Source organism: Hylobates moloch, unplaced genomic scaffold, assembly GCF_009828535.3.
Source record: "Hylobates moloch isolate HMO894 unplaced genomic scaffold, HMol_V3 SCAFFOLD_2, whole genome shotgun sequence".
Taxonomy (NCBI): domain Eukaryota; kingdom Metazoa; phylum Chordata; class Mammalia; order Primates; family Hylobatidae; genus Hylobates; species Hylobates moloch.
Genome location: NW_026652277.1, coordinates 90,622,835 through 90,648,498, shown reverse-complemented (window position 1 = coordinate 90,648,498; position 25,664 = coordinate 90,622,835). Strand labels below are relative to the sequence as shown.

General features: G+C 42.4%; 2 protein-coding genes across 8 annotated transcripts in view; both read right to left on the bottom strand.

Annotated features, from left to right (window-relative positions):
* Window positions 1-1,813: 1,813 nt before the first annotated feature.
* The window catches only part of KHDC1L (KH domain containing 1 like), a 39,645-nt gene continuing 15,794 nt past the window's right edge, over window positions 1,814-25,664 (bottom strand). Inside the window, exons 1-6 of one of the 3 annotated variants that reach the window (XM_058435187.1) lie at window positions 21,082-21,124; window positions 13,338-13,449; window positions 11,508-11,612; window positions 3,526-3,650; window positions 2,436-2,618; window positions 1,814-2,109 (exon numbers count right to left, since the gene is read on the bottom strand). In XM_058435187.1, the coding sequence (XP_058291170.1) occupies window positions 2,018-2,109; window positions 2,436-2,618; window positions 3,526-3,650; window positions 11,508-11,581 (474 nt within the window). In that variant the 5' untranslated portion in view covers window positions 11,582-11,612; window positions 13,338-13,449; window positions 21,082-21,124 and the 3' untranslated portion in view covers window positions 1,814-2,017. Of the gene's footprint in view, window positions 2,110-2,435; window positions 2,619-3,525; window positions 3,651-11,507; window positions 11,613-13,337; window positions 13,450-21,081; window positions 21,125-25,664 lie in introns of those variants that run through there. The other 2 variants (XM_058435189.1, XM_032153243.2) reach the window with 2 other exon arrangements.
* Window positions 19,998-25,664, bottom strand: part of KHDC1 (KH domain containing 1) — a 21,712-nt gene continuing 16,045 nt past the window's right edge. For all 5 annotated transcript variants that reach the window (XM_058435185.1, XM_058435182.1, XM_058435178.1 and 2 more), the window contains 3 exons: window positions 21,082-21,206; window positions 20,731-20,913; window positions 19,998-20,404 (listed from right to left, as the gene is read on the bottom strand). In XM_058435185.1, coding sequence (XP_058291168.1) covers window positions 20,205-20,404; window positions 20,731-20,913; window positions 21,082-21,193 — 495 coding nt within the window. In that variant the 5' untranslated portion in view covers window positions 21,194-21,206 and the 3' untranslated portion in view covers window positions 19,998-20,204. The remainder of the gene's footprint in view (window positions 20,405-20,730; window positions 20,914-21,081; window positions 21,207-25,664) is intronic.

The following is a 25,664-nucleotide window of genomic DNA, read 5'->3' as shown; positions in this document are numbered from 1 at the left end:
TTTTGTTTTTGTTTTGAGATAGATTTGCTCTTGTCATCCAGGCTGGAGTGCAGTGGTGCAATCTCGGCTCACTGCAACCTCTGCCTCCCAGGTTCAAGCGATTCTCCTGCTTCAGCCTCCCGAGTAGCTGGGATTACAGGTGCCCACCACCATGCCTGGCTAATTTTCGTATTTTTAGTAGAGACAGGATTTGACTATGTTGGCCAGGCTGGTCTCAAACACTTGACCTAGGCGATCCACCCGCCTTGGCCTCCCAAAGTGCTGGAATTACTGGCATGAGCCACCACGCCCAGCCATTCTTATGCCTAGTATTGTAGAATGTGCTTCACTCCTTTACAGGATTTTGTTTTGTTTTGTTGTTTGAGACAGGGTCTCCTTCTGTCACCCAGGCTGGAGTGCAGTGGCGCGAGCTCCACTCACTGCAACCTCCGCCTCCCCTGCTCAAGCGATCCTGCCACCCCAAACACCTCTCCCGGCAGCTGAGATGACAGTTGCCCACCACGACACCTGGCTAATTTTTTTATATTTTGAGGAGAAACGTGGTTTCACCAAGTTGTCCATGCTGGTCTCAAAGTCCTGAGCCCCGCTTGGCCTCCCAAAGTGCTGGAATTACAAGGATGAGCCACAGTGCCCAGCCACTACAATTTGATTTATTTCAACATTTTCTCTACTTGTTTTTCCACTCTGAATTTGACCTTTCTAACTTATGTGTTTTTTGTTGTCTTTTTTTTTTTTTTTTTGAGACATAGTTTTGCTCTTGTTACCCCAACAGGAGTGCAATGGCATGATCTCGGCTCAATGCAACCTCCGCCACCCGGGTTCAAGGGATGCTCCTGCCACAGCCTCCTGAGTAGCTGGGATTACAGGCTTATGCACCACCATGCCCGGCTACTTTTGTATGTTTAGTAAAAATTGGGTCAGACCATGTTGGTCAGGCTGGTCTCAAATTCCCGACCTCAGGTGATCCGTCCGCCTCAGCCTCCCAAAGTCGTGGGATTACAGGTGTGAGCCACTGCGCCCGGCCGACCTTTCTAACTTATATTTGGTAAGTGGCCTTGTAAAAGCCATGTAATTAGCAAATCTTGTTGGCTTCAAAATAGGTCCCAAATTCAACCATTTCCTAACACATCTACCACTCCACTCTGGTCCAAGTCACCATCGTCACTCTCCTAGAGTACTGCAATTGCCTCATTATAGATACAAAATGCTGGAGAAAAGGCAAATTGGAAGAGGAAGAGTTTTACTGAGGACAGGTTTAGCTTGCCATAATCTTGGCTACAGAAAGATGTAGATTCCGAACTCGGAGAAAGTTCTTCAGTGGAGATTCAGGAAGCCTTCCTAGTCAATTTAATTCATGGCTTGAGGGACTTCAGAATCCTTTGCTCCCGGAAAACCACCCCCTCCACTCTCACCCCCACCCACAAACTTGGGCAATCAGGGACAATGCTGGCTGCCTCATATTCATCAGATTCCCTGGCTGCCTACTTCACCACGCAGTTGGGGTGGGAACACTTTCCATCTCTATCTGGACCCTTCCGCCCACCTTTCCATTCTCCCCATTTGTCTGCATTTCAAGGTCCAGGAAAACCCTGGGGATCCTAGGAGGGTCCCTTTTCAGAAGCCCCCGTTTTCACTCAACTCAGAGCAGCCTGACCAGGCTCCAGGCCTGAGAGGGGCAGTTCCTGAAAGCGCCGACTTCTGTGCTTGGCTCCTTCCCTAGGCTGGACCTCCCCAGACCTCAGCACTTGCCCAGAGAATCCCCTTCAGGGCTGAATAAGTTCATCCTAAGGAAAGCGGACAGCACATCGAAGGCTTTGCGTCATAGGTAACTTATTTTATTGGATTGCTTTGCCAATAACACTTCTTACACTCAGGAGACTTCCCTCAGACACATGCCTAGAAGGCCTGAGAGGGGCAGGTCTGGCCACAAATTCAAACTTTCTTCGGTGTTTTTCATGTCTTTCTCACCAAAAGCGAAGCCAAGACTTCCCCTCTCATCCCCTCTTCCCAGGGGAGATCAGTCTCCGGTGTACGGTGGCAGGCTAATGGAGGTGACCAGGTCATCATTGGTCAGGGGCTGGCTTCGGACACGCTCTAGCATCTTCAGACCTGCAAAAGAATTGCCTGGAGCTGAGGAACCAGAGTCCCATCACTGGGGCCCTTAGTAGGCCCAGACTCCACCAGGAAGGCTCCAGAGAGGATGTCACCCCAGCCCAGGTCTTCCAAGGTAACCCATTTACTCCTCCCTGCTACCCTCTCCTCCCTGAGCAATCGCATGCCACAAAAATTAGCCCTTCCCTTCCCAATGGACTCTGGGAAGCACCTGGATTTCCCAGCCACACAAGGGATTCTTCAAGAACCCAAGATGCCACACAACACAGCCACAACTCCACCATCAAGCCCTCCACCTCCACAGTTCAGCCAAGGATAGCTACCTTGAGCGTGACACTTGGAGTACTGGCTCCCCACGCAATTGAACATGAGCAGCAGCCACTGCTTTGCCATTGGTGGTCCGACTACTGTCACACGAGTCTGGCCCATAGCTGTGAAACAACTCTCCAGCTGAATAAGGGTGTGGCTGTGCAGCTCAATGCAGCGAAGGTATGTGTCATCAAGTCCTGTAAGCACAAGAGGTGAGAAGAGAAACTGTCAGCCACCAGTCCTTGGGGAGTGAGGAGGTGGCCTTGAGGGTAGGGATGTGTGACTCATGAAGGTGGGAGGAGAGGGGAAGATTGAAAATCGAGAAGGGGATGAAGGAGGCTGGCCTGGCGCAGTGACTCACGCCTGTAATCCCAGCACTTTGGGAGGCCGAGGCAGGTAGATCAGTTGAGGTCAGGAGTTCCACACACGCCTGGCTAACATGGTGAAACCCCGTCTCTACTAAAAATACGAAAAATTAGCCGGGCGTGGTGGAGGGCACCTGTAGTCCCAGCTACTCCGGAGGCTGCGGCAGGAGAATGGCGTGAACCCGGAAGGCGGAGTTTGCAGTGAGCGGAGATCAGGCCACTGCACTCTGGCCTGGGCGACAGAGATTCCATATCAAAAAACAAACGGCCGGGCGCGGTGGCTCACACTTGTAATCCCAGCACTTTGGGAGGCCGAGGCGGGCAGATCACGAGGTCAGGAGATCGAGACCACGGTGAAACCCCGTCTCTACTAAAAATACAAAAAATTAGCCGGGCGTGGTGGCGGGCGCCTGTAGTCCCAGCTACTCGGAGAGGCTGAGGCAGGAGAATGGCGTGAACCCGGGAGGCGGAGCTTGCAGTGAGCCGAGATCGCGCCACTGCACTCCAGCCTGGCCGGCAGAGCAAGACTCCGTCTCAAGTCTCAAAAAAAAAAAAACAAACTAGTTAGGCGTGGTGGCAGGCGCCTGTAATCCCAGGTACTCTGCAGGCTGAAGCAGGAGAATCACTTGAACCCAAAAGGCAGACGTTGCAGTGAGCCAAGATCACGAACGAGAATCTGTCTCAAAAAAATAAAAATAAAGAACAGATGAAGAAGCGGACGTGGGCAAAGGCCACTCACCGAAGATGAGCTCCTCCTGGTCCTCTTCCATGTGGAACACCATTGGAGAATGAAAGTTTTCGGGCAGGGTCCACCACGGCTCCTTGCTGAGAGCACTCGTTCCCACGGCCATGCTCTGCTCCCACCTGATTCAGAATAGGGGAAAGTCTAACAAACTGGTTGGCAAAAGACTTGGAAAAGTGAGGAAGGGCCTAGGCTCTGTCCTTAATAAGGAATCCAAACAACCCGCCCCTTGATCCACCTTAGGGTGGATGTCCAATCCCCGGAGGTCTTTCCGAGATAATTCATTCCAAGTAATTATCTGCTCTGAGCTTAATCCTTTCAAGTCAAACTTAATCATCTGGTAAGTGCTTGGCTTTCTGATGTCCTGGAATCAGAAATTTTTCTTCACTCTAAATTCAAAGGATTTTGGAGCAGGGGGTTGAGGGTATGGAGGTGCAGGAAGCTCCAAATGGGCTCCCTAGAGTTGCACAGGTGTTGGCAGCCACCCAGTGACCACACAGAGTATTCCAACACGACTGGGTTTATTTGGTGTATTGCGTCAAGGGAGAGCAAACAACACAGAAGATAAACTTGATAGGATAGTGTCATAGGGAGCCATTGTAGGAGTTGACTAGGGCAGTCTAAGGCGTGTTTAAGGAGTAGGAGCCAGTTCTCTAAAATGGGGCAATTTGATGATTATTCTGGTAAATTTATCTAGGAAGTTGAGAGACTAATGTGGTCTTCACTGCAGAATGTTATCTCTCTCTGGTTTCAAATATAGTTACAGAATAGACTTTCTATATCTTGTTGCGTGACAATCACTGAGCAATCTTGACTGCTTAAAATATTTTTTGGCCAGGTGTGGTGGCTCACACCTGTAATCCTAGCACTTTGGGAGGCTGAGGTGAGAGGATCAGGAGGGCAGGAGTTCGAGACCGGCCTGACCAACATGCTGAAACCCCGTCTCTACTAAAAATACAAAAAAATTAGCCGGCATGTGGTTGTGCATGCCTGTAATCCCAGCTACTCAGGAGGCTGCAGCAGGAGAATAGCTTAAAGCCGGGAGGCAGAGGTTGCAGTGAGCCGAGATCGTGCCACTGCACTCCAGCCCGGGTGACAGAGTGAGACCCCATCTCAAAAAAAAAAAAAAAAAAATGTTGCAGGAGATGCTTGTGTTTGGTAGGGAAGATTCAGCTTGGCCTGTGAGCTTCCCACTGCAAGTTCCTGGATGATTTTTCACTTGTCAGCCTCCTCTTCTGACCAAAGACAAAGTCAGCCATCAGGACTTTCATCTGTGAGGTTCAGATCTACACCACTGTCGGAGTCCACAGATCACAAGATTATTGGGAGAACGTTCTCTGTATCCACATACGTTTGGTCTCTCGTATATATTTTGTACAAATATACAAGTGAAAATATAATGACTGCACAGTAGCATTTAAGACTGAAGAGGAGGCCAGGTGCTGTGGCTCACGCCTGTAATCCCAGCCCTTTGGGAGGACGAGGCACGTGGACCACCTGAGGTCAGCAGTTCAAGGCCAGCCTGGCCAACATGGTGAAACCTTGTCTCTACTAAAAATACAAAAATTTGCTGGGCATGGTGTAATCCCAGCTACTCGAGAGGCTGAGGCAGGAGAATTGTTTGATCTCAGGAGGTGGAGGTGGAGGTTGCAGTGAGCTGACATCGCGCCATTGCACTCCAGCCTGGGCAACAGAGCAAAATTCTTTCTCAAAAAAAAAAAAAAAAAAGAAAAAAAAAAAGAAAAAAAATTATATCCTTAAGTCATGATTATGTTGGGAATTTTTTTTATGGGTATCATAGTGTATTCAAAGTAAATTAGCTCTTCCTGGTGATTCAGAGCAACAGTCAGGCAAGCTTTTTCTATAAAGTGCCAGATGGTAAATATTTCATGTTCTATGTCATGCAGTCTCTGTCAAAACTACTCACTCAATGATTACAGTGCAAAATTAGTCAGAGGGAATACATAACTGAATGGTACTGCACTGTCCCAATATAACTTTATTTATAAACACAAAATGAATTTTACATAATTTTATGTGTAAGAAAAAAAATTTTTTTTTTTTATTTTTTAGAACCATGTAAATATGATTCCTGGCTGGGCACAGTAGCTCACACCTGTAATCCCAGCACTGTGGGAGGCCAAGGTAGTTTGATCACCTGAGGTGAGGAGTTTGAGACCAGCCTGGCCAACATGGTGAAACCCCATTTCTACTAAAAATACAAAAATTAGCTGGGTGTGGTGGTACACGTCTGTAATCCCAGCTACTCGGGAGGTTGAGGTAAGAGAATTGCTTGAACCCGGGAGGCGGAGGTTGTAGTGAGCCGAGATCGCGCCAGTGTACTCCAGCCTGGGCAACAAGTGTGACAGTCCGTCTCAAAAAAAAAAAAAAAAAAAAAATTTCTAAACCACAACCTATACAAAAAACAGGCATGAGAAATTGTGGAAGACAGTGTGGTGATTCCTCAAGGATCTAGAGCCAGAAATACCATTTGACCCAGCAATCCCATTACTGGGTATATACCCAAAGGATTATAAATCGTTCTGTTATAAAGACGCATGCACACATGTATTTATTGCAGCACTATTTACAATAGCAAAGACTTGGAGCTAACCCAAATGCCCATCAATGATAGACTGGATAAAGAAAATGTGGTACATATACACCATGGAATACTATGCAGCCATAAAAAAGAAGGAATTCATGTCCTTTGTAGGAACATGGATGAAGCTGGGAGCCATCATTCTCAGCAAACTAACACAGGAACAGAACCAAACACTGCATGTTCTCACTGATAAGTGGGAGTTGAACAGTGAGAACACATGGACACAGGGAGGTGAGCATCACACACCTGGGCCTGCTGGGGGTGATGAGCAAGGGAGGGAGAGCATCAGCACAAATACTGAATGTATACAGGGCTTAAAACCTAGATAAGGGGTTCATGGGTGCAGCAAACCACTATGGCACATGTATACCTATGCAACAAACCTGTACATTCTGCACATGTAGCCCAGAATTTAAAGTAAAATTTAAAAAAAAGAAAAAAAAGGGAAAAGCATTCATCCTATCTATGTCCTAAATAGTACAAAACTTCAGTAAATGAAAGGCTGTGTTTTATTAATGCATGAATGGAAAGACAAATAAATGGAATAGAATAGAAAACCAAATATACACCCACATATATGCATAAAAATTTAATATTTGATAAAGAAGATGATTCAGATTAATGTGGAAAGGCAGATTACTCAATCAGTGAATGAGTAATCATTGTGATAAACAAGCAAACCATTTAAAAATCCATTTGAGGTCAGGCAAAGTGGCTCACATGTGTAATCCCAGCAATTTAGGAGGCGCAGGAAGGAGGATTGCTTGAGCCTAGGAGTTTGAGATCAGCCTGAGAAGATGGTGAGAACTTGTCTCTACAGAAATAAAAAATAAAAAATTAGCCGAGTGTGGCGGTGTGCACCTATAGTCCTGGCTACTCGGGAGGCTGAGCTGGGAGAATAACTTGAGCCCAGGAGTTTGAGGCTGCTGTGAGCTATGATCACACCACTGCACTCCAGCCTGAGAGCAAGATACACAGCAAGATAATTCCAACTGAAGGGCTTTGATTTTTAAAGTATAAATAGGAATTTTTCTCTTCTTATTTATTTATTGTTGGCTGCCAGATGGAATGGTAAGGATTTTTCTATAGTACTCCTATTTTGGTACTCAATACAGGATATACATTTTTATTATAAATTCTTTGATGCTTAATATTATATGACTTGGAAAGTGCTATGAATGAAAATAATAAAGACATACTTTGTGCTTTTCAATCTTGAGGTTTTATGTGATAAAACATTGGCTACCTACAGTTCATTCTCCCTCTTTGGAGAGTGGAACATTGCTGAGCTCAATCAATCAAAATGAGAGACGTATGTAAAAGGGACCAGAACCATGTAGCATGCTTTGATCAGCAAATAACAGGAAACACTGGTCCAGTTGGATGCTAATAAAGTACTGTATTAGTGCCAATAGCAGGCATTCCAGGCATATTATGCCAAGGGCTCCCTTTCCACCTGTGTTGGCTTCCTCTTCAGGTTGGTAGCAAAATACATGTAGCCGTTTCCAAAATCGTATCCCGTCATAAACACCAGGAGAAAGAAAGAAGATATGTGTCCTTTTTCGTGTCTCTTTTCAGAAATGAGACAACCTCTGCTGGAAGCCTCCTTTAGGTTTTACTTCATTTCAAAACTGGGACATATGCCATTTCCTAAAGCAATCGCTGGCAAGGGGAATGAGATTATCACGATTGGTCTAATCACCTGGAGTTAAATTGATGTTAGAAGTTAATGTCCATCAGCACTAAACAGGGTTCTATTTTTCCATATTTTGACATCATCTGGGAGTTGAAAAACTGCGACTGTGAGCCAGAGATTGACCGAGTGATAGAGCCACTGAATAAGAAATGGATTTATGACCTGGGAACATGAGAAGCCATGCTAAATGAAACCTATAAATTTGAAGCTGCCAATTTCTCATACATTATCTATTTGTTCAAGTATAAGGAATCTTGAGAAACTCATGTAGGATGCAACAGAAACTATATTTCATTTGAGTGCATATTCGTTAGCATTTTCCTGATTTTTAAAAACTCTACAGTCAGGCCGGGTGCAGTGCCTCATGCCCGTAATCCCAGTGCTTTGGAGGCTGAGCCAGGAGGATCTCTTGAGCCTAGGAGTTTGAGACCTGTCTGGGCAACATAGCAAACCCTATGTCTACAAAAAATCAAACCAAACCAAAACAAAAATGCAACAAACTAGGTGATTGGCGTGGTGCACTTCTGTAGTCCTAGCTACTCGGGAGGCTGAGGCAAGAGGATTGCTTGAATTTGGGAGTTTGAGATTGCAGTGAGCTATGATTGCGCCACTACTCTCTGGCCTGGGCAATAGGGCAAGACTCTCTGTCTCTAAAAACAAACAAAATAAGAAAAACAAAACCAGAAAACCCTCTATCATCAGAAAATTGTCAACACTTTTAGTTTCAGATGTGCCCGTCTTGCTGTGAGTCCACATCCAGCAGAGACAGGCAAAGCTAAGAGCACCAGGGCTCTTCTCCTTCCTGTGTGTGCACCTTCCCATGAATATAATAAATAAAGATGATTACTTACTCCATGTGTTACACTTGCAAACCTTGCCTTTTTTATTGCTCTAAAATATGAGGTAACCAAGATTGTGCATAACTAGCATCAGACAACTCACTGCACACTGTATCTAACTGTGTTTGTGGTCCTATGTGGTACTTTGGATAATGTTATTTTCATAATTATGCATGAGTAATTTTTCCAGGGCCACCAGCTGGTCCTAGCTGGCCGCCTTCTCCTCCACCCCTGCTGACTACATAAGTGGTTTGTTATTTTTCAAAGATAATTTTCTTAAAACGTTTATGCTTGGGGGTACGCGTGAAAGTTGGTTACATAGGTAGACTAGTGTCATGGGGGTTTGTAGTACAGATTATTTCATCACCCAGGTATTAAGCCCATTAGTCACTATTTATCTTTTCTGCTCCTCTCCCTTTTCTTGCCCTCCACCCTCAAGTAGACTGCAGTGTCTATTGTTTCCTTCTTTGCATTCATGAGTTCTCATCATTTAGCTCCCACTTGTAAGTGAGAACAAGTGGTATTTGGTTTTCTCTTGCTGCGTTAGTTTGCTAAATATAATGGCCTCCAGCTCCACCCATGTTCCTGCAAAATACATGATCTCATTCTTTTTGTTATGGCTGCATAGTATTCCATGGTGTATATGTACCACATTTTCTTTATCCAATCTGTCATTGACGGATATTTAGGTTGATCCTATGTGCTTGCTATTGTGAATCGTGCTGCAATGAACATTCATGTTCATGTGTCGTTATGGTAGAATGATTTATATTCTTCTGGGTATATACCCAGTAAGGGGATTGCTGGGTCGGATGGTACTTCTGCTTTTAGCAGCTTGAGGAATCACTATACTGATTTCTACAATGGCTAAACTAATTTACACTCCCACCTACAGTGTATGTGTTCCCTTTTTTTCTGCAACCTTGCCAGCATCTGTTATTTTTTGACTTTTTAAATAATAGCCATTCTAACTTGTGTGAGTTGGCATCTCATTGTGGTTTTGATTTGCATTTCTCTAATGATCAGTGAAACTGAGCTTTTATTCATATGCTTGTTAGCCGCATGTATGTCTTTTGAAATTGTTTGCTCATGCCCTTTGCCCACATTTTAAGGGGTTGTTTTTCTCTTGTAAATTTGTTTAAGTTCATTATAGATCCTGGATATTAGACCTTTGTCAGATGCATAGTTTGCAAATATTTTCTTTAGGCCGTCTGTTTATTCTGTGGATAGTTTCTTTTGCTGTGCAGAAGCTCTTAAGTGTAATTCGATCCCACTTGTCAATTTTTGCTTCTGTTACCATTGCCTTGGTGTCTTTGTCAAGAAATCTTTGCCCTCTCCTATGTCCAGGATGGTATTGCTTAGATTGTCTTCCAGGGTTTTTATAATTTTGGGTTTTACATTTAAGTCTTTGACCCATCAAAGATAATTTTCAACGTTGAATCTGATTTTTCTCTTTAAGAGACTGGGTCTCCCTCTGTTGCCCACGCTGGAGTGCAGTGGCATGATCATAGCCCACTGTAACTTTGAACTCTCACGTTCATGCAATCCTCCTGACCCAGCCTCCTTATCTGGAATTACAGAGCCACCAAGTTGGTGAATCTGATTTTTTTTTAGAGCTTTAACACAAAAGTTAAATGGTTGCTTAATTTTACCAAAGAGGTAGTATTTGAGAAAGTGATTATCAACATGTACACAAAGCTATGTAAAAGATTAGCTTTGTCAGTAGAAATCCAGGCATCCTGATCACAGTGGTGTCATTCATAGATAAATGTTTTGAAACTTAACATTTTTTGCTGGACCGGTGGCTCACGCTTGTAATTCCAGCACTTTAGGAGGCCGAAGTAGGCAGATCACCAGAGGTCAGGAGTTTGAGACCAGGCTGACCAACATGGTGAAACTCCATCTCTACTAAAAACACAAAAATTAGCCAGGAATGGTGGCGCGTGCCTGTAGTTCCAGCTACTATGGAGGCTGAGGTGAAAGGATTGCTTGAACCCAGGTGGTGGAGGTTGTCGTGAGCTGAGATGGCATCACTGAACTCCAGCCTGGGCAACACAGTGAGACCCTGTCTCAAAAAATAAAAAAAGAAACAATTTTTTTTTGGTCTCCCAACATAAAGCCATACAAGGAAATCTCAGGAAATTAATAATTTATTGATGATTTTTTTCCTCAATAAAACCCCTTAAAGTTCAGACATTAACACTGATATGCAATACCAAATAGCTCCAAAGGATAGATGGAAACATGAAAAGTCAGATGAACGGTGCTCAAAAGCAACAGTAATTAAGCACTTGAAAGTGGATTGGATTGTTGGTTAATATTTGTCCATTTGAAAGAATCACGTGGGAGAGGCAGCCTCTTGCAAGAAGAAGTTTAAGTTACACTTGATGCTTCCCCTCACTGACCAAGGGGCTGGGCTGTCTTGTTAACTCCTTCCTTTCTGCTTAATTGCATTCCATACTCTAATTTTCTCAGATCGTATATTCTATCTTATTTTTCCCTCTGGGCAGAAATAATTCTTTCTGTTTACTTCACCCTACATTTTTCCTCTGAGAAAAGGCAGTGTTCTCTAACAGGAGAAAGAAAACCAGGAGGAGAGGAGAGAAGAAGAGGAGAGATGAGAGAGAGAGAGAGAGAGAGAGGTGTGATGGAGTGTTGGACTCGATGACAGGGGAGCCAGAAGGGGGATGCTCCAGGCTGTCAATCTCAGGACTGTGCAAAATGATTTTCCAGGAGATGCACATGTGGTCTCATATTTCTCACAATAGTCCACCTGGGGTTCCCTCCTCAGTCTGCCTCCAACTACCAAAACCCAATATAGTCAGTCTTGCTGCCTTACCTGGAGGGAAGACCAGGACCTGGTGCCAGGTCTGGGTCTCTACTGCTGTCCCTGCACAGATTCATTTGAGGCATTTACATCTGTGACCACTCTTGGCGGAACAGCCTGCAACAGGAAAGGAGTGAGTAGATGTTGGTGTTTTTCCAGGGCCACCAGTTGGTCCTAGCCGGCTGTACCCCCTCCCCAACTACATACACTTCTTTGCGGGCAGAGAGCTCCTTTCTCAGCTGAGGGGGCCTATGGGTATTACTCAGGGAGCAGCCTCAAGTTGGGGTAACTGCTGTTGCTGCTGCCACAGCTGCAGGAGGAAGAGGTGGAAAGACATTGGGGGAAGTAAGTACTCGGTCTGGAATCTGATTTTTAAAAACATGTTTTGGGAGCCACTTGCCCAAAATCTTGAAATCAGAAAATCCTGATGGCTCTGTCTTCAAAATACATCCCAAATGCATACATTTCAACCACTAGTACTCTATTCTAAAACATGTTGACTTATTTTTTTCTCTAAAATTCAAGCCCACCACCCAAAATAATTAAACGATTAGGATGCCTTTTATTTTGGTTTCTTGAAATGACCACTGTTAATAAAAATATTTGCCAAGGTGGGCAGATCACCTGAGGTTGCGAGTCCAAGACCAGCCTTACCAACATGGAGAAACCCTGCCTCTACTAAAAATACAAAATTAGCTCGGCATGGTGGCCCATGCCTGTAATCCCAGCTACTCAGGAGGCTGAGGCAGGAGAATCACTTGAATCTGGGAGGCATAGGTTGCAATGAACTCCAGCCTGGGTAACTGCACTCCAGCCTGGGCAACAAGAGTGAAACTTTTTGTCCAAAAAAAAAAAAATTGCTTTTTTTTTTTTTTGAGACCGAGTCTCACTCTGTCGCCAGGCTGCTGGAGGGCAGTGGCGCGATCTCAGCTCAGTGCAACCTCTGACTCCCTGGTTCAAGCCAAAATTCGCTCTTTTAATTTACATATAAAAAGGAATATTCAGGTTTGCTTGATATTCTGCAAATTTTGAGTGACTCAAACATATTATGAGTGTTCTTTTGGTTACCAAACTTAGAATAACATAAAAAAACTGTCGGAAGAAAACTTTTTTTTTAAAGTTTATTTCTAATAAAATGATATGTACTTCTAAAGTTAAAAAACCTTCTTGTTTACTATATAGACTGACATGCAATTGTTGAAACCTTGATTTTAAAGATGAAACTGTCTTTGTCAATTATGAATTAGTGACATTCATAATATACTTACGGGGTAAATTAAAGTCCCTGGGTATTTGTTAGTGGCGTCCTTAACTCTCATGACAACTCTCCTTCTCTTACTTAAGAAGGGAGTGTTCATGATTATTTGACAGTTTTATGGAACTATCCATGCTTTGTACAGATATTTTGGAAAGGTTTTTTTTTTTTTAATATTAATATTTCTTGGCTGGGCATGGTGGCTCACGCCTGTAATCCCAGCACTTTAGGAGGCCGAGGCTGGCGGATCATCTGAGGTAGGGAATTCGAGACCAGCCTGACCAACATGGAGAAACTCCGTCTCTACTAAAAATACAAAATTAGCTGGGTGTGGTGGCGCGCGCCTGTAATCCCAGCTAGTCTGGAGGCTGAGGCAGGAGAATCTGCTGAATCTGGGAGGAGGAGGTTGCAGTGAGCCGAGATTGCACCATTGCACTGCATCCTGGGCAACAAGAGCAAAACTCCGTTTAAAAAAAAACCAAAAAACAAAAAACAAAAAAAATTCATGTTTCTTATTAATGGTTATTGTTTAAAAATCTAAAGTAGATTTTTTCAAGTACTCTATGCTATCACGATTCTAAATTTACCTTTAGCATATAATCTTCTCTCAGAAGTTAAAATCAGCTCAAGTGGCTGAATTGTTCTTCATTCAGCGAAGGAGAGATTAAAAGAGGAACAATTTCTGAGTGATGGAGGGTCCTGCTAAAAATAAATAAATAAAATAAATAAAAGCAAATATTTATATAGGCAGTAGATCTGTGATTGAGTTGGTCCATATCAGAAAATTTAGAAATTGAGAGGTTTTCTGACCTTTTGTGGAAGTCTCATTAAAAATGGCAAGAAAGGCTGGGCCCGGTGGCTCACGCCTGTAATCCCAGCACTTTGGGAGGCTGAGGCGGGTGGATCACGAGGTCAGGAGATCGAGAATATCTTGGCTAACACGGTGAAACCCTGTCTCTACTAAAAATACAAAAAAATAATTAGTCGGGTGCGGTGGCGGACACCTGTAATCCCAGCTACTCAGGAGGCTGAGGCAGGAGAATGGCGTGAACCCTGGAGGCGGAGCTTGCAGTGAGCCGAGATAGTGCCACTGCAGTCCGGCCTGGACGAAAGAGCGAGACTCCGTCTCATAAAAAAAAAAAAAAAAAAAAAAAAAGTGGCAAGAAATTGGCCGGGCACAGTGGCTCATGCCTGTAATCCCTGCACTTCGTGAGGCCAAGGCGGGAGAATCAGTTGAGGTCAGGAGTTGGAGACCAGCATGGCTACATGGCGAAACCCCGTCTCTGCTAAAAAATACAAAAATAAACTGGGCGTGGTGGTTTGCGCGTGTAATCCCAGCTACTTGAGAGGCTGAGGCAGGAGAATGGCTTGCACCTGGGAGATGGAGGCTGTAGAGGGCCGAGATCGCACCAGGCACTCCAGCCAGGGAGACAGAGTGAGACTCTGTCTCAAAAACAAAACAAAACAAACAAACAAAAACCCAAACCAAACCAAACCAAAACAAAACCCAAAAAGGCAAGAAATTACTTTTAGAAGCTTTGCTATTACATAAGGGAGTAGCCATATAATAAAATGGAGACTAATTTAAAAGGCAATAACCCAGAATCCTAAGGAAATAATTTGCCACTATGCTAAACAAGTAGCATTAACCAAAGCAGTTGACATACTGATGGTTTGTAAATATGTTCTAGTCATTGTCTGCTTATCTCCAGAATGGACTGAGGATATTCCTGATAGACAGACAAGATTTTGATGATAAAATTGCTTGGCTGTTATTCTGGACTTAAGGAATTCCAATGTATTCTTCAGTGATTGAGGGGAGGGGTTGTGGTACACAAAAGAACAGCTCCAAATGTTTTTTAGTATGAATAAACAATCTTGCTGTACCAAATGAATATTTAGAACAATTAGAAAGAAGGAGGGGCATGGTGGCTCACACCTGTAATCCCAGCACTTTGGGAGGCCGAGGTGGATGGATCACCTGAGTTCAGGAGTTTGAGACCAGCCTGGTCAACATGGTGGAACCCCGTCTTTACTAAAATACAAAAGGAATAAGCTCATTTCATTGCATTTCTGTTTTCAGTAACAAAATATTAGAATGAAGTTAAAATTCCTGTGATGGGGGATAGGTTAAATGAATATTGATAGGTTTATATAATGGAATATTAGACAACTTCAAAAAATAATGTTGAAGACTAATGACTGGGAAAGTGTCACAACATATTGTTAAAGAAAAAAAACTCTCTGTATATCTGAAATTAAGAATGATTTTATTGTTTTTGCTTGCCTGTATTTTCTAACATTTCTCCAATGAACATGTATTACTTTGGTAATACAAAGTAAATAAAGTAATAAAAATGCTCTCATGAAAGAGGAGTTATGTGGCCTCCAAATAACTTTTTTTTTTTGTTTTTGAGACAAAGTCTTGTTTTGTCGCCCAGGCTGGAGTGCAGTGGTGTGATCTTGGCTCACTGTAACCACCACCTATTGGGTTCAAGCAATTCTCACACCTCAGTCCCCCAAGTAGCTGGGATTACAGTCCTGCACCACCACACTCAGCCAATTTTTGTATTTTCAGTAGAGATGGGGTTTCACCATGTTGGCCAGGCTTGTCTCAAACTCCTGACCTCAGGTGATCGATCTGCCTTGGCCTCCCAAAGTGCTAGGATTACAGGTGTGAGCCACCGTGCCCAGCGGATACAATTTAATTTAAACTTTTTTTGTCATAGAACTGTGTACTTCCTTCAGTGCAAAATAGCTGAATCTATGACTTCAGTATAGTTGCAACTCACTAAAAACTGATTTCCTCATGTCCAAAATAGAATGGAAAGACATTAAAATATTTCTGATTGATTACTTTTATATTTTCCACTGTATATTCAGTGATACTTAATAAATTAAGACAGGACTGAAACTTCCCATGAGTTAGCTATAAAAGTTTTCCATCTAGTGGGCCAATGATTGGCCTTATATATTACCTATAGTATTTTTCTCTACTATAGGTTCTCTGATTCAACGTTAAGTCTAGTGTCCTTGATCATAATTTTTTATTTTATTATATGTATTGGATTTCTCCCCAGTGTATTTCTCAGGTTTGACAGAAATATCACTGCAGGCCAGGCACAGTGGTTCACACATGTAATCCCAGCCCTTTGGGAGGCCAAGGGGGGCACATCACTTGAGCTCAGGAGTTTGAGACCAGCCTGGCCAACATGGTGGAACCCCTTGTCTACAAAAATTATAAAAATTATATGCATGGTGGTGTGCAACTGTAATCCCAACTACTCAGGAGGCTGAGGTGGGAGGATAACTACAGCCCAAGAGTTTGAGGCTGCTGTGAGCTATGATCATACCACCGCACTCCAGCCTGGGTGACAGAGGCTCTGTCTCCAAAAAAAAAATTAAATTACATTAAAATATATATATATAATAAAAATAATAAAAACCCATTTGACCCATACCTAACAACCTAAATCAAATCACATCTCAGGAATACATTTAAATAATATTATTTAAATGTAAAAAAGAAAACCCAAACCATGCCAGAGGAAACCATTACCAAATATTTTATAGTCATGAGATAAGGAGGGCATTCCTAAGAACTAAACAAAATCCAGAGGCAATAAACATAAAAAGATTCATGAATTCACCTCATAGACATTAAAAATATCTACATAGCAAATACCACCCAAACAATGTAAAAAACAAAGGACATACTGGAAAGAAGTATTTGTGGCCTATTTTACAAACAAAGCACTAATATTTATAATATATCAAGAGGTACTACAAATCAATAACAACCTAATGGACAACAGCCTAAATAGACAGGTCACAGAAAGTGCAATATAAATTGTGTATACATATGAATGAAAAGGCATTAGAAAACACATATGGGAATCCAATAAGAAGATATTCAATGCCACTCATAATAAGATAAATGCAAATTAAAACAGCACTAGGAAACCATTTTTCATCTATCAATAAGACTGACAAAAATTAAAAATATTTGATACTCATTATTGGTGAGAGTGTAAGGGAATAGATACTCATACACATGTGGTAGAAGTATAAACTGTCAACAATTAGGAAGGAAACTTGGCTATATCCATTAATGCGCTTTTAGCAATTTATCCCACAGATATATTCACACATGTGCAAAATGACATATACACATTGCAGTACTGCAGTATTGTTTGTTACAACATAAGGTTGGAAATAACCTAAAAGTCCATCAATATGGAATGGGTTGAATGCTATATCCATACAATGGAACACTATATAGCTATAAGAAATTATGAGAAAGTGTTTCTGCTCTAAAATGCAACCATCTGCAAGAACTATTGTTAAGTTTTTAAAAAGGCAAGGTGCTAAAGAGAATATTGTATGATGCAATCTGAACATAAAAAAAGAAGACATTGTATATGTGTATTTATCTGAGAACCAAGGGTATACAAGGAATTAGAAACAGATTTCCTACAAGAAATGATACTGTATAGCTGAAGGACAGGACTTGGAGGGTATCTTTTTCACTAAAAGCATTTTTTGAATTTTGAACCCAATAAAGAAATTATCTATTCAAAAAACAAAATTTTACATTTAAATGAAAATGACATAGCTGATATTCAATTATTGGTTCAGTATAATAAAAAGTAATTCCACATAGAAAACATATCTTAAGGCTTCAGAGGACATTCTCTATGGGAAAATAAATATTGACCCTATTGAACAGGAAATATGGTAGCAAAACACACACACACACACACACACACACACATACACACACACAAATCCATTTAGCATCATTCTTGGTATTTTGGTGTTTTTTTTGCTTTGTTTTGTTTGTTTTTGAGATAGACTCTCACTGTGTCGCCCAGGCTAAAGTGCAGTAGCATGATCTTGGCTCACTGCAACCTCTGCTTCCCAGGTTCAACTGTTTCTCATGCCTCAGCCTCCTAATAGCTAAGATTACAGGCATCCACCGCCACACCCAGCTAATTTCTGTATTTTTCATAGAGACAGCGTTTTACCATGTTGGCCAGAGTGGTCTTGAACTCCTGACCTCAAGTGATCTGCCTGCCTCGGCCTTCCAAAGTGCTAGGATTAATTGAGCCATCGCACCCAGCCTGTTGTGGTTGTTTTCTCTTTTTTTTTTTTTTTTTTTTTTCCAGTTTCCCCATGAAAATGCTTCAGACAGGGATCCTTCAGTGGGATCATTGCTTACAGGTCATTAGAAAATGACAGCTCGGGCGGGTGCAGTGGCTTATGCCTGTAATCCCAGCACTTTGGGAGGTTGAGTCACGTGGATCACTTGAGGCCAATAGCTCGAGACCAGCCTGGCCAACGTGGCAAAACCCCATCTCCACTAAAACTACAACAAATTAGCCGGGCGTGGTGGCATTCCTATAATCCCAGGGAGACTGATGCACCACACTCGCTTGAACCTGGGAGACAGGGGTTGCAGTGAGCCGAGATCATGCCACTGCACTCTAGCCTGGGTGACAGAGCAAGACTCCATCTCAAAAAAAGAAAAGAAAGACAGGAAGAAAATGACAGCTCAGACTCCTTAAACTGTACTAAGGTATACACAGACCTTTGCCAGAAGTTGGATTGGAGTTAGAAATACTATGGTACCTTTGACAATCATGAGATTTTTTCCCTAGGAAATTTTTAGTAAAATCAATGTAGATTATTGTCCAAAGGTCAGGGATATACATTTATCTTTTTATGCCTAGCAAATTAGAATGTGCTTCACTCCTTTACAGGTTATTTTTATTTCAATATTAGAATACATTCCTGGCCATTAAAAAGAATTTCCTGGCCGGGCGCCGTGGCTCACGCCTGTAATCCCAGCACTTTGGGAGACTGAGGCAAGTGGATCACGAGGTTAGGAGATCGAGACCATCGTGGCTAACACGGTGAAGCCCCGTGTCTACTAAAAATACAAAAAATTAGCTGGGCATGGTGGCAGGCACCTGTAGTCCCAGCTACTCAGGAGGCTGAGGCAGGAGAATGGCGTGAACCCAGGAGACAGAGCTTGCAGTGAACCGAGATCACGCCACTGCACTCCAGCCTGGGCAACAGAGCGAGACTCCATCTCAAAAATAAAATAAAATAAAAGACGTTCATTCATTTTCCAACAAATAATTATTAAGGCGCTGGGCTAGGCCTCAGGACTAACTGAACAATTCAATTCTAAAAAGAAAAAAGTGGCCATTATGTGTAGACAATTTATTTTGGCAGTCTGTATGACAGTCTGTAAACAATCTGAATTTTTTTTTTTTTTTTTTTTTTTGAGACAGAGTCTCACTCTGTCACCTATGCTGGAGTATGGCGGTGTGATCTTGGCTTACTGCAACCTCCGCCTCCTGGGCTCAAGCAATGCTGCAACCCCAGTGCCCACCTTAAGCAGCTGGGATGACAGGTGTGTGCCACCACACCAGGCTAATTTTTGTATTCTTGGATGAGACAGGGTTTCACCATGTTACCATGGTCTCCAACACCTGAGCCCTTCTCGGCCTCCCAAAGTGCTAGGATTACAGGCATGAGCCACAGTGTTGGACTACTATAACCTGAATTCTTTCAACATTTTCTCTAAGTGTTTTTCTACTGTGAATATGATCTCTTAACCTTTACTTGGAAATTGGCCTTCTGAAAACCATGTAATTAGCAAATCTTGCTGGCTTCAAATTATGTTCCAAATTCAACCATTTCCTTACACTTCAGCCACTCCACTCTGGTCCAAGTCACCATCGTCACTCTCCCTAGAGTACTGCAGTTGCCTCATTATAAGATACGGGCTGCTGGAGAAGGGGCAAATTTGAAGAGGAAGAGTTCAACTGCGGACAGGTTTAGCTTGCCATAATCTTGCCTAGACAGATCCAAATATAGACTTGGCAATCGGAGAACTTTCTTCAATGGAGATTCAGGAAGCCTTCGTATTTGATTTAATTCATGGCATGAGGGACTTCAGAATCCACTGCTCCCTGAAAACCACCCCCTCCACCCCCACCCCTACCCCCACCCACAAACTTGAGCAATCAGGGACAAGGCTGGCTACCTCGTGTTCACCAGGTTCCCTTGCTGCCTACTTCACCAGGCAGTTGTGGTGGGAACACCTTCCATCTCTATCTGGACCCTTCCTCCCACCTTTCCGTTCTCCCCATTTGTCTGCACTTTAAGGTCCAGGAAAACTCTGGGGTGAATAATTTCATCCTAAGGAAAGAGGACAGCACATCAAAGGCTTCGCATCATAGGTAGCTTATTTTATTGGATTGCTTTGCCAATAACTCTTACATTCAAGAGACTTTCCTCAGACACATGTCTAGAAGACCTGAGAGGGACAGGTCCCGGCCACAAGTTCAAACTTTCCTCTGTGTCTTTCATGTCTTTCTCACCAAAACCGAAGCCAAGACTTCTCCTCTCATCCCCACTTCCCAGGGGAGATCAGTCCTTAATTACGGATACAGTGAACTCAAATGGAATCCCGAACAACCAATCACTTGGTAAGGGGAAGGCTGAGGAACGCTAAGACACACGGTTCCACTTATCCTGGGAGCCAAAGACAGGTCTCCAGTGTACGGTGGCACACTAATGGAGGTGGCCAGGTCATCGTTGGTCAGGGGCTGGCTTCGGACACGTTCCAGCATCTCCAGGCCTGCAAAATAAGTGCCCAGGGCTAATGAACCAGGGCCCATAACTGGGGCCCATTGGCAGGCCTGGACTCCATCAGGAAGGCCGCAGGGAGGATGTCACCCCAGCCCAGGCCTTCCAAGGTAGCCCATTTACACCTCCCAGCTACCTTCTCCACCTTAAGCAATCTCATGCCACAAAAATAAATGAGCACTTTTCTCCCAGTGGACTCTGGGAAGCACCTGGATTCCCCAGCCACACAAGGGATTCTTCAAGAATCCAATATGCTACACAACTTAGCCAGAACTCCACCACCAAGTCCAAAACCACAGTTCAGCCAAGGATACCAACCTCGAGCATGATGATAGGAGTCCTGGCTCCCCACGCAACAGAACATGTGCAGCAGCCACTGCCTTGCCCTATGTGGTCCCACTACAGTCACACGAGTCTGGCCTGTAGCTGTGAACCAACTCTCCAGCTGAATAAGGGTATGGCTGTGCACCTCAATGCAGCGAAGATATGTGTCACCATGCCCTGTGAGCATAAGAGGTGAGAGGAGGGTCTGTCAAGCACCAGCCCTTAGAGAATGGAGAGGTGGCCTTCAGGGTAGGAATATGTGACTGATGAAGGTAGGAGGGGAGAGGAAGAGTGAAAACTGAGAACACAAGGATGAAGGCAGGGACATTAGCAAGAGCCACTCACCGAAGATGAGCTCCTCCTGGTCCTCTTCCATGTGAAACACCATTGGTGCATGAAAGTTTTGAGGCAGGGTCCACCACGGCTTCTTGCTGAGAGCACTCGTTCCCATGTCCATGCTCTGCTCCGACCTGATACAGAATAGGGCCAAGTCCAAGCAACTGGTTGGCAAAAGACTTGGAAAAGTGAGGGAGGGCCTAGGCTCTGTCCTTAACATAGGAACCCAACAACCTGCCCTTGAACTACCTTAGGGTGAGTGTACAATCCCGGTATCTCTTCCCAAGATAATTCATTCCAAGTAATTATCTGTTCTGAGCTTAATCCTTCATGCCAAACTTAATCATCTGATTAGTGCTTGCCTTTCTGATGCCCCGGAATCAAAATTTTTTCTTCATTCTAAATTCAAAGGATTTTGGAGCAGATCTACTGGGTATGAACCAGGACAGGGGTTGAGGGATGGAGGTGCAAGAAGGCTCCAAATGGGCTCCCTCGATTTGCACAGGTGCTGGCAGTCACCCAATGACCACAGAGTGTATTCCAACAAGACGGGGTTTGTTTGGTGTGCTGCATCAAGGGAGAGCAAACAACACGGGAAAATACACTTTACACAAACAGAAGAATGTTGTAGGGAGCCAATTGTAGGAGTTGACTGGGTGAGTCTAAGGAGTGTTTAGGGTGTAGCGGCCAGTTTTCTAAAATGGGGCAATTTGGTGATTATCCTGGTAAATTTATCTAGGAAGGGAAGTAAAGAGATTAATGTGGTCTTCATTGTGGAATGTTCTCTCTCTCTGGTTTCAAATATAGTTACAGATGGACTTTTTACATCTTGTTGCATGAGAATCACTGAGCAATCTTGACTGGTTAAAATATTTAGCAGGAGATGTTTATGTTTGGTAGGGAAGATTCAACTATGCCTGTCAGCTCCCAACTGTGAGTTCCTGGGTGCTTTTTCACTCTTCAGCCTCCCCTTTTGACCAAAGTCAGCCATCAGGACTTTCATCTGTGGGGTTCAGATCTACACCATTGTCAGAATCCACTTGTCACAAGTTTATCGGGAGAACGTTCTCTCCATCTGCGTACAGTTGGTCTCTCGTGTACATTTTCTTGCAAAATATATATAGTGAATATATAATAACTCTACAGTAGCATTTAAGGCTGAAGAAGATGTACTAGTCAAATTCAGGTAAGTACTAGAAACAAAACAGTTATTAATCCTAGCAATAGGTTGCAAAGACAAAGAACTAGATTTCAAAACCAGGCCATGAAATCCTGTCCCAACTCCATCTGAATCTGTTCTAGAGAGACAGGTAGTCTTTTAACCTTGCCACAAAACTGTTCTGCCTCAACAGTAATGTTTTAGCGAGGTGCTGCAAACAGTGTTTGCTATCAAACAAAAGCTGTCCTTGGCTGGCTAAGAAGAAACCAAAAACTACGAAATCATTCATAACCACCATGAAACTTTAATTTAAGCTAGGCTGCTGGACCTCCAGAAAAGAAATAGTGTCATCTATTGATTTCTGCTAGGACCAGAGACACATTTTGGACCACCTTTTCTAGTCATATTATTCCTATTACTGGAATTGGAGCTCCCAGAGTACAGATGAAGAGGAAGTCGGTCATCTCTCCTGGAAGGTCTCCTGAATAGTCCATACTTGCCTCATTTTAGGTGTCTGAGTACCTTTCTCAGAGAAACACCATTTCCTATAGAAGTAGATGTTTAAAATATTGAAAAATATTATTAATAAAATAGTCTAAAACTCACTCCATATTACACTAGATAAGTTTGTATAATGATCAGGTGACCTGATATCCACATAAAAAGTAGTGCCTTAGTGTTGCACAAACTGAAAGGGGTATGGGGTGTATAAGTGTCATTTACCACAGTGAGAGGAGGAAAATTGATTCTTCAACGTGTGAACATTGCTTGAGTGAAGGCTGGGGAGTCACTGAAGATTAAGGACTAACTGCAAGGAGAGACTCATATATTATTGCAATAATGTCAGCAGACATACTTTGTTGTTTGAGGTCAGTGTTCAATATTGATAAAACTGAAGGTAAAAATTAATACTGTCAGGAAAATTCAAATTCCAGAAGAAACCTGTAGAAGAAAATCTGCCTTTTGAAGTGTTGAATAGCTATTAAGTTTTTGTTAGTGGAATCAGGTAGAGGATAAAAACTGCATTAGTCAGTTAGATTTAAAACAATAAATCGGGGAGTGATGACTCATGCCTGTAATCCCAGCACTTTGGGAGGCCAAGGCAGGGAGTTGGTGGGGAGGTGGGGGGGGCTCCATAAGCCAAGATTTTGAGACCAGACCAGGCAACAAAGGAAGACTTCATCTTTACTAAAAACTAAAAAAAATAGCCAGGTGAGGTGGTGTGCACCTGTAGTCCCAGCTATTCGGGAGGCTGAGGTGGGAAAATTGCTTGAGCACAGGAGTCTGAGCCTGCAGTGAGCTAGTATCACAGCACTACAGCCTGGGCGACAGAGCAAGACCCTGTATCTTAAAATATGATAAAAATTTGAAAACAATAGCTATAGTCTGTGAAAAAAGCACAAGAAAGTTTTGCCTTTCCTTAGGTGGCATGGAAATTCTGTACTACAGAAGATTAAGATAAAATATAATTTGTGAAATAATCTTAAAACTTTTGGTTGGCCTCTAGAGGACAACTAGGCACTTTGATAATGAGAGCAAAATTTTTAAAGGAGGGCAAAGATACCAGAACATGTATCTTGTTTTATTGTCTTGGGTGAAAGTATCTACTTGGTATCATCAGCAGCTTGAACTGAAGATGTTGGTTTGGTCGTCTTCTTCCAAAGATCATTGTTCTGGAAGATACTTAAGAATCCTCAGTTTATGGTTCCTCAGTGAATTCCTTTCCATTGAGGACAAGGGTAGTTTTTCCTCTGATTTTTAGAAGTCTTTTCCAAAAGACTACATCTTCAGATTTCTAGTCATGCAGAGACTAATTAGATGGATATTTGGGGAAGATTGTTGTTACCTATTAAAAGCTAGATGCATCCAATGAATCCTTTGTAGGATTTAGAAATGTGAGCTTGTGATATGGCACAGTACAGGTTCAGGAAGTGAATTCCTAACTGCATGGAGTAGCCTATGGATCCCAGGAGGAGTTGATATTGCCATCAAGGCTAATTAGAAATTCCCAAGACATGGAAGTTCAAGTCTTGGAGAGCGTTCTCAAATTTAGTGTTAGAATTCATTTTTTTCTTTCTAATTGTTCTAAATATTCATTTGGTGCAGCAAGTGTGTTTATTATTGTTAAAAGGCATTTTGGAGCTGTTTTTTTAATAACAGTCACGGGAAACGTGTGCCAGACACACCCCCCACCACCCAATCACTGAAGAATACGTTGGAATTCCTTAAGTCCAGAATAACAGTCAGGCAATTTTATCAGCAAAACCTTCGCTGTCTATCAGGAATATTCTCAATCCATTCTGGAGATAAGCAGACAACGGCTAGAGTGTATTTACAAACCATCAGTATGGCAACTGCTTTGGTTAATGCTACTTGTTTAGCATAGTGGTAAATTATTTCCTCAGGATTCTGGGTTATTGGACTTTGAATGAATCTCCATTTTATTATATGGCTACCCCCTTAGGTAACAGCAAAGCTTCTAAAAGTTTTTTAATTTCTTGCCACTTTTAATGAGACTTTCACAAGAGGTCAGAAAAACCTCTTAATTTCCAAAGTTCTCTGATATGGCGCAACTCATCACATATCTACTGCCTTTATAAATATTTGTTGTTTTTTTTTTTTAAGCAGGCCCCTCCACCACTCAGAAATATCACCTCTTTTAATCTCTCCTTCACTGAATGAAGGAAAACTATTCAGCCACTTGAGCTGATTTAACTTCTGGGAGAAGGTCATACTAACAGTAAATTTAGAATTGTGATAGCATAGACTACTTGCAAAATTCTAGTTTACATTTTTAAACATTAATCATTAACAAGAAATATTAATATTTTAAAAAGAACTTTCCAAAATATCTGTAAAACGCATGGACAGTTCCCTAAAACAGGTCAAATGATCACAAACACTCCCTTCTCAAGTAAGAGAAGGAGACTGCTCATGAGAATTAAGGAGGGTACTGACAAATCCCCAGGGACTTTAATTTACCCCATAAAGTATATCATGAAAGTCACCAATTGATAAATGACAAAGACATTTTCTTCTTTATAATCAGGGTCTTAACAGTCATATGCCAAATAAACAAGAAGATTTTTTAACTTTAGAAGTACACATCATTTTATTACAAATAACCTAAAAAAAAATTTTTTTCTTTCGACTTGTCAGTTTTTTATGTTATTCTAAGCTTGGTAACCAAAAGAACACTCATAATATGTTTGAGTCACTCAAAATTTGCAGAACATCAAGCAAACCTGAATATTCCTTTTTATATATAAATTAGAGGAGCAAACATTTTTATTAACAGTGGTCATTCCAAGAAACCAAAATAAAAGGCATCCTAATAGTTTGATTATTTTGCACATTGGGCTTGAATTTTAGAAAAAAAAATAAGTCAACTTTTTTTTTTCTGTTTTTTTTTTTTTTTTTTTTTTTTTTTTTT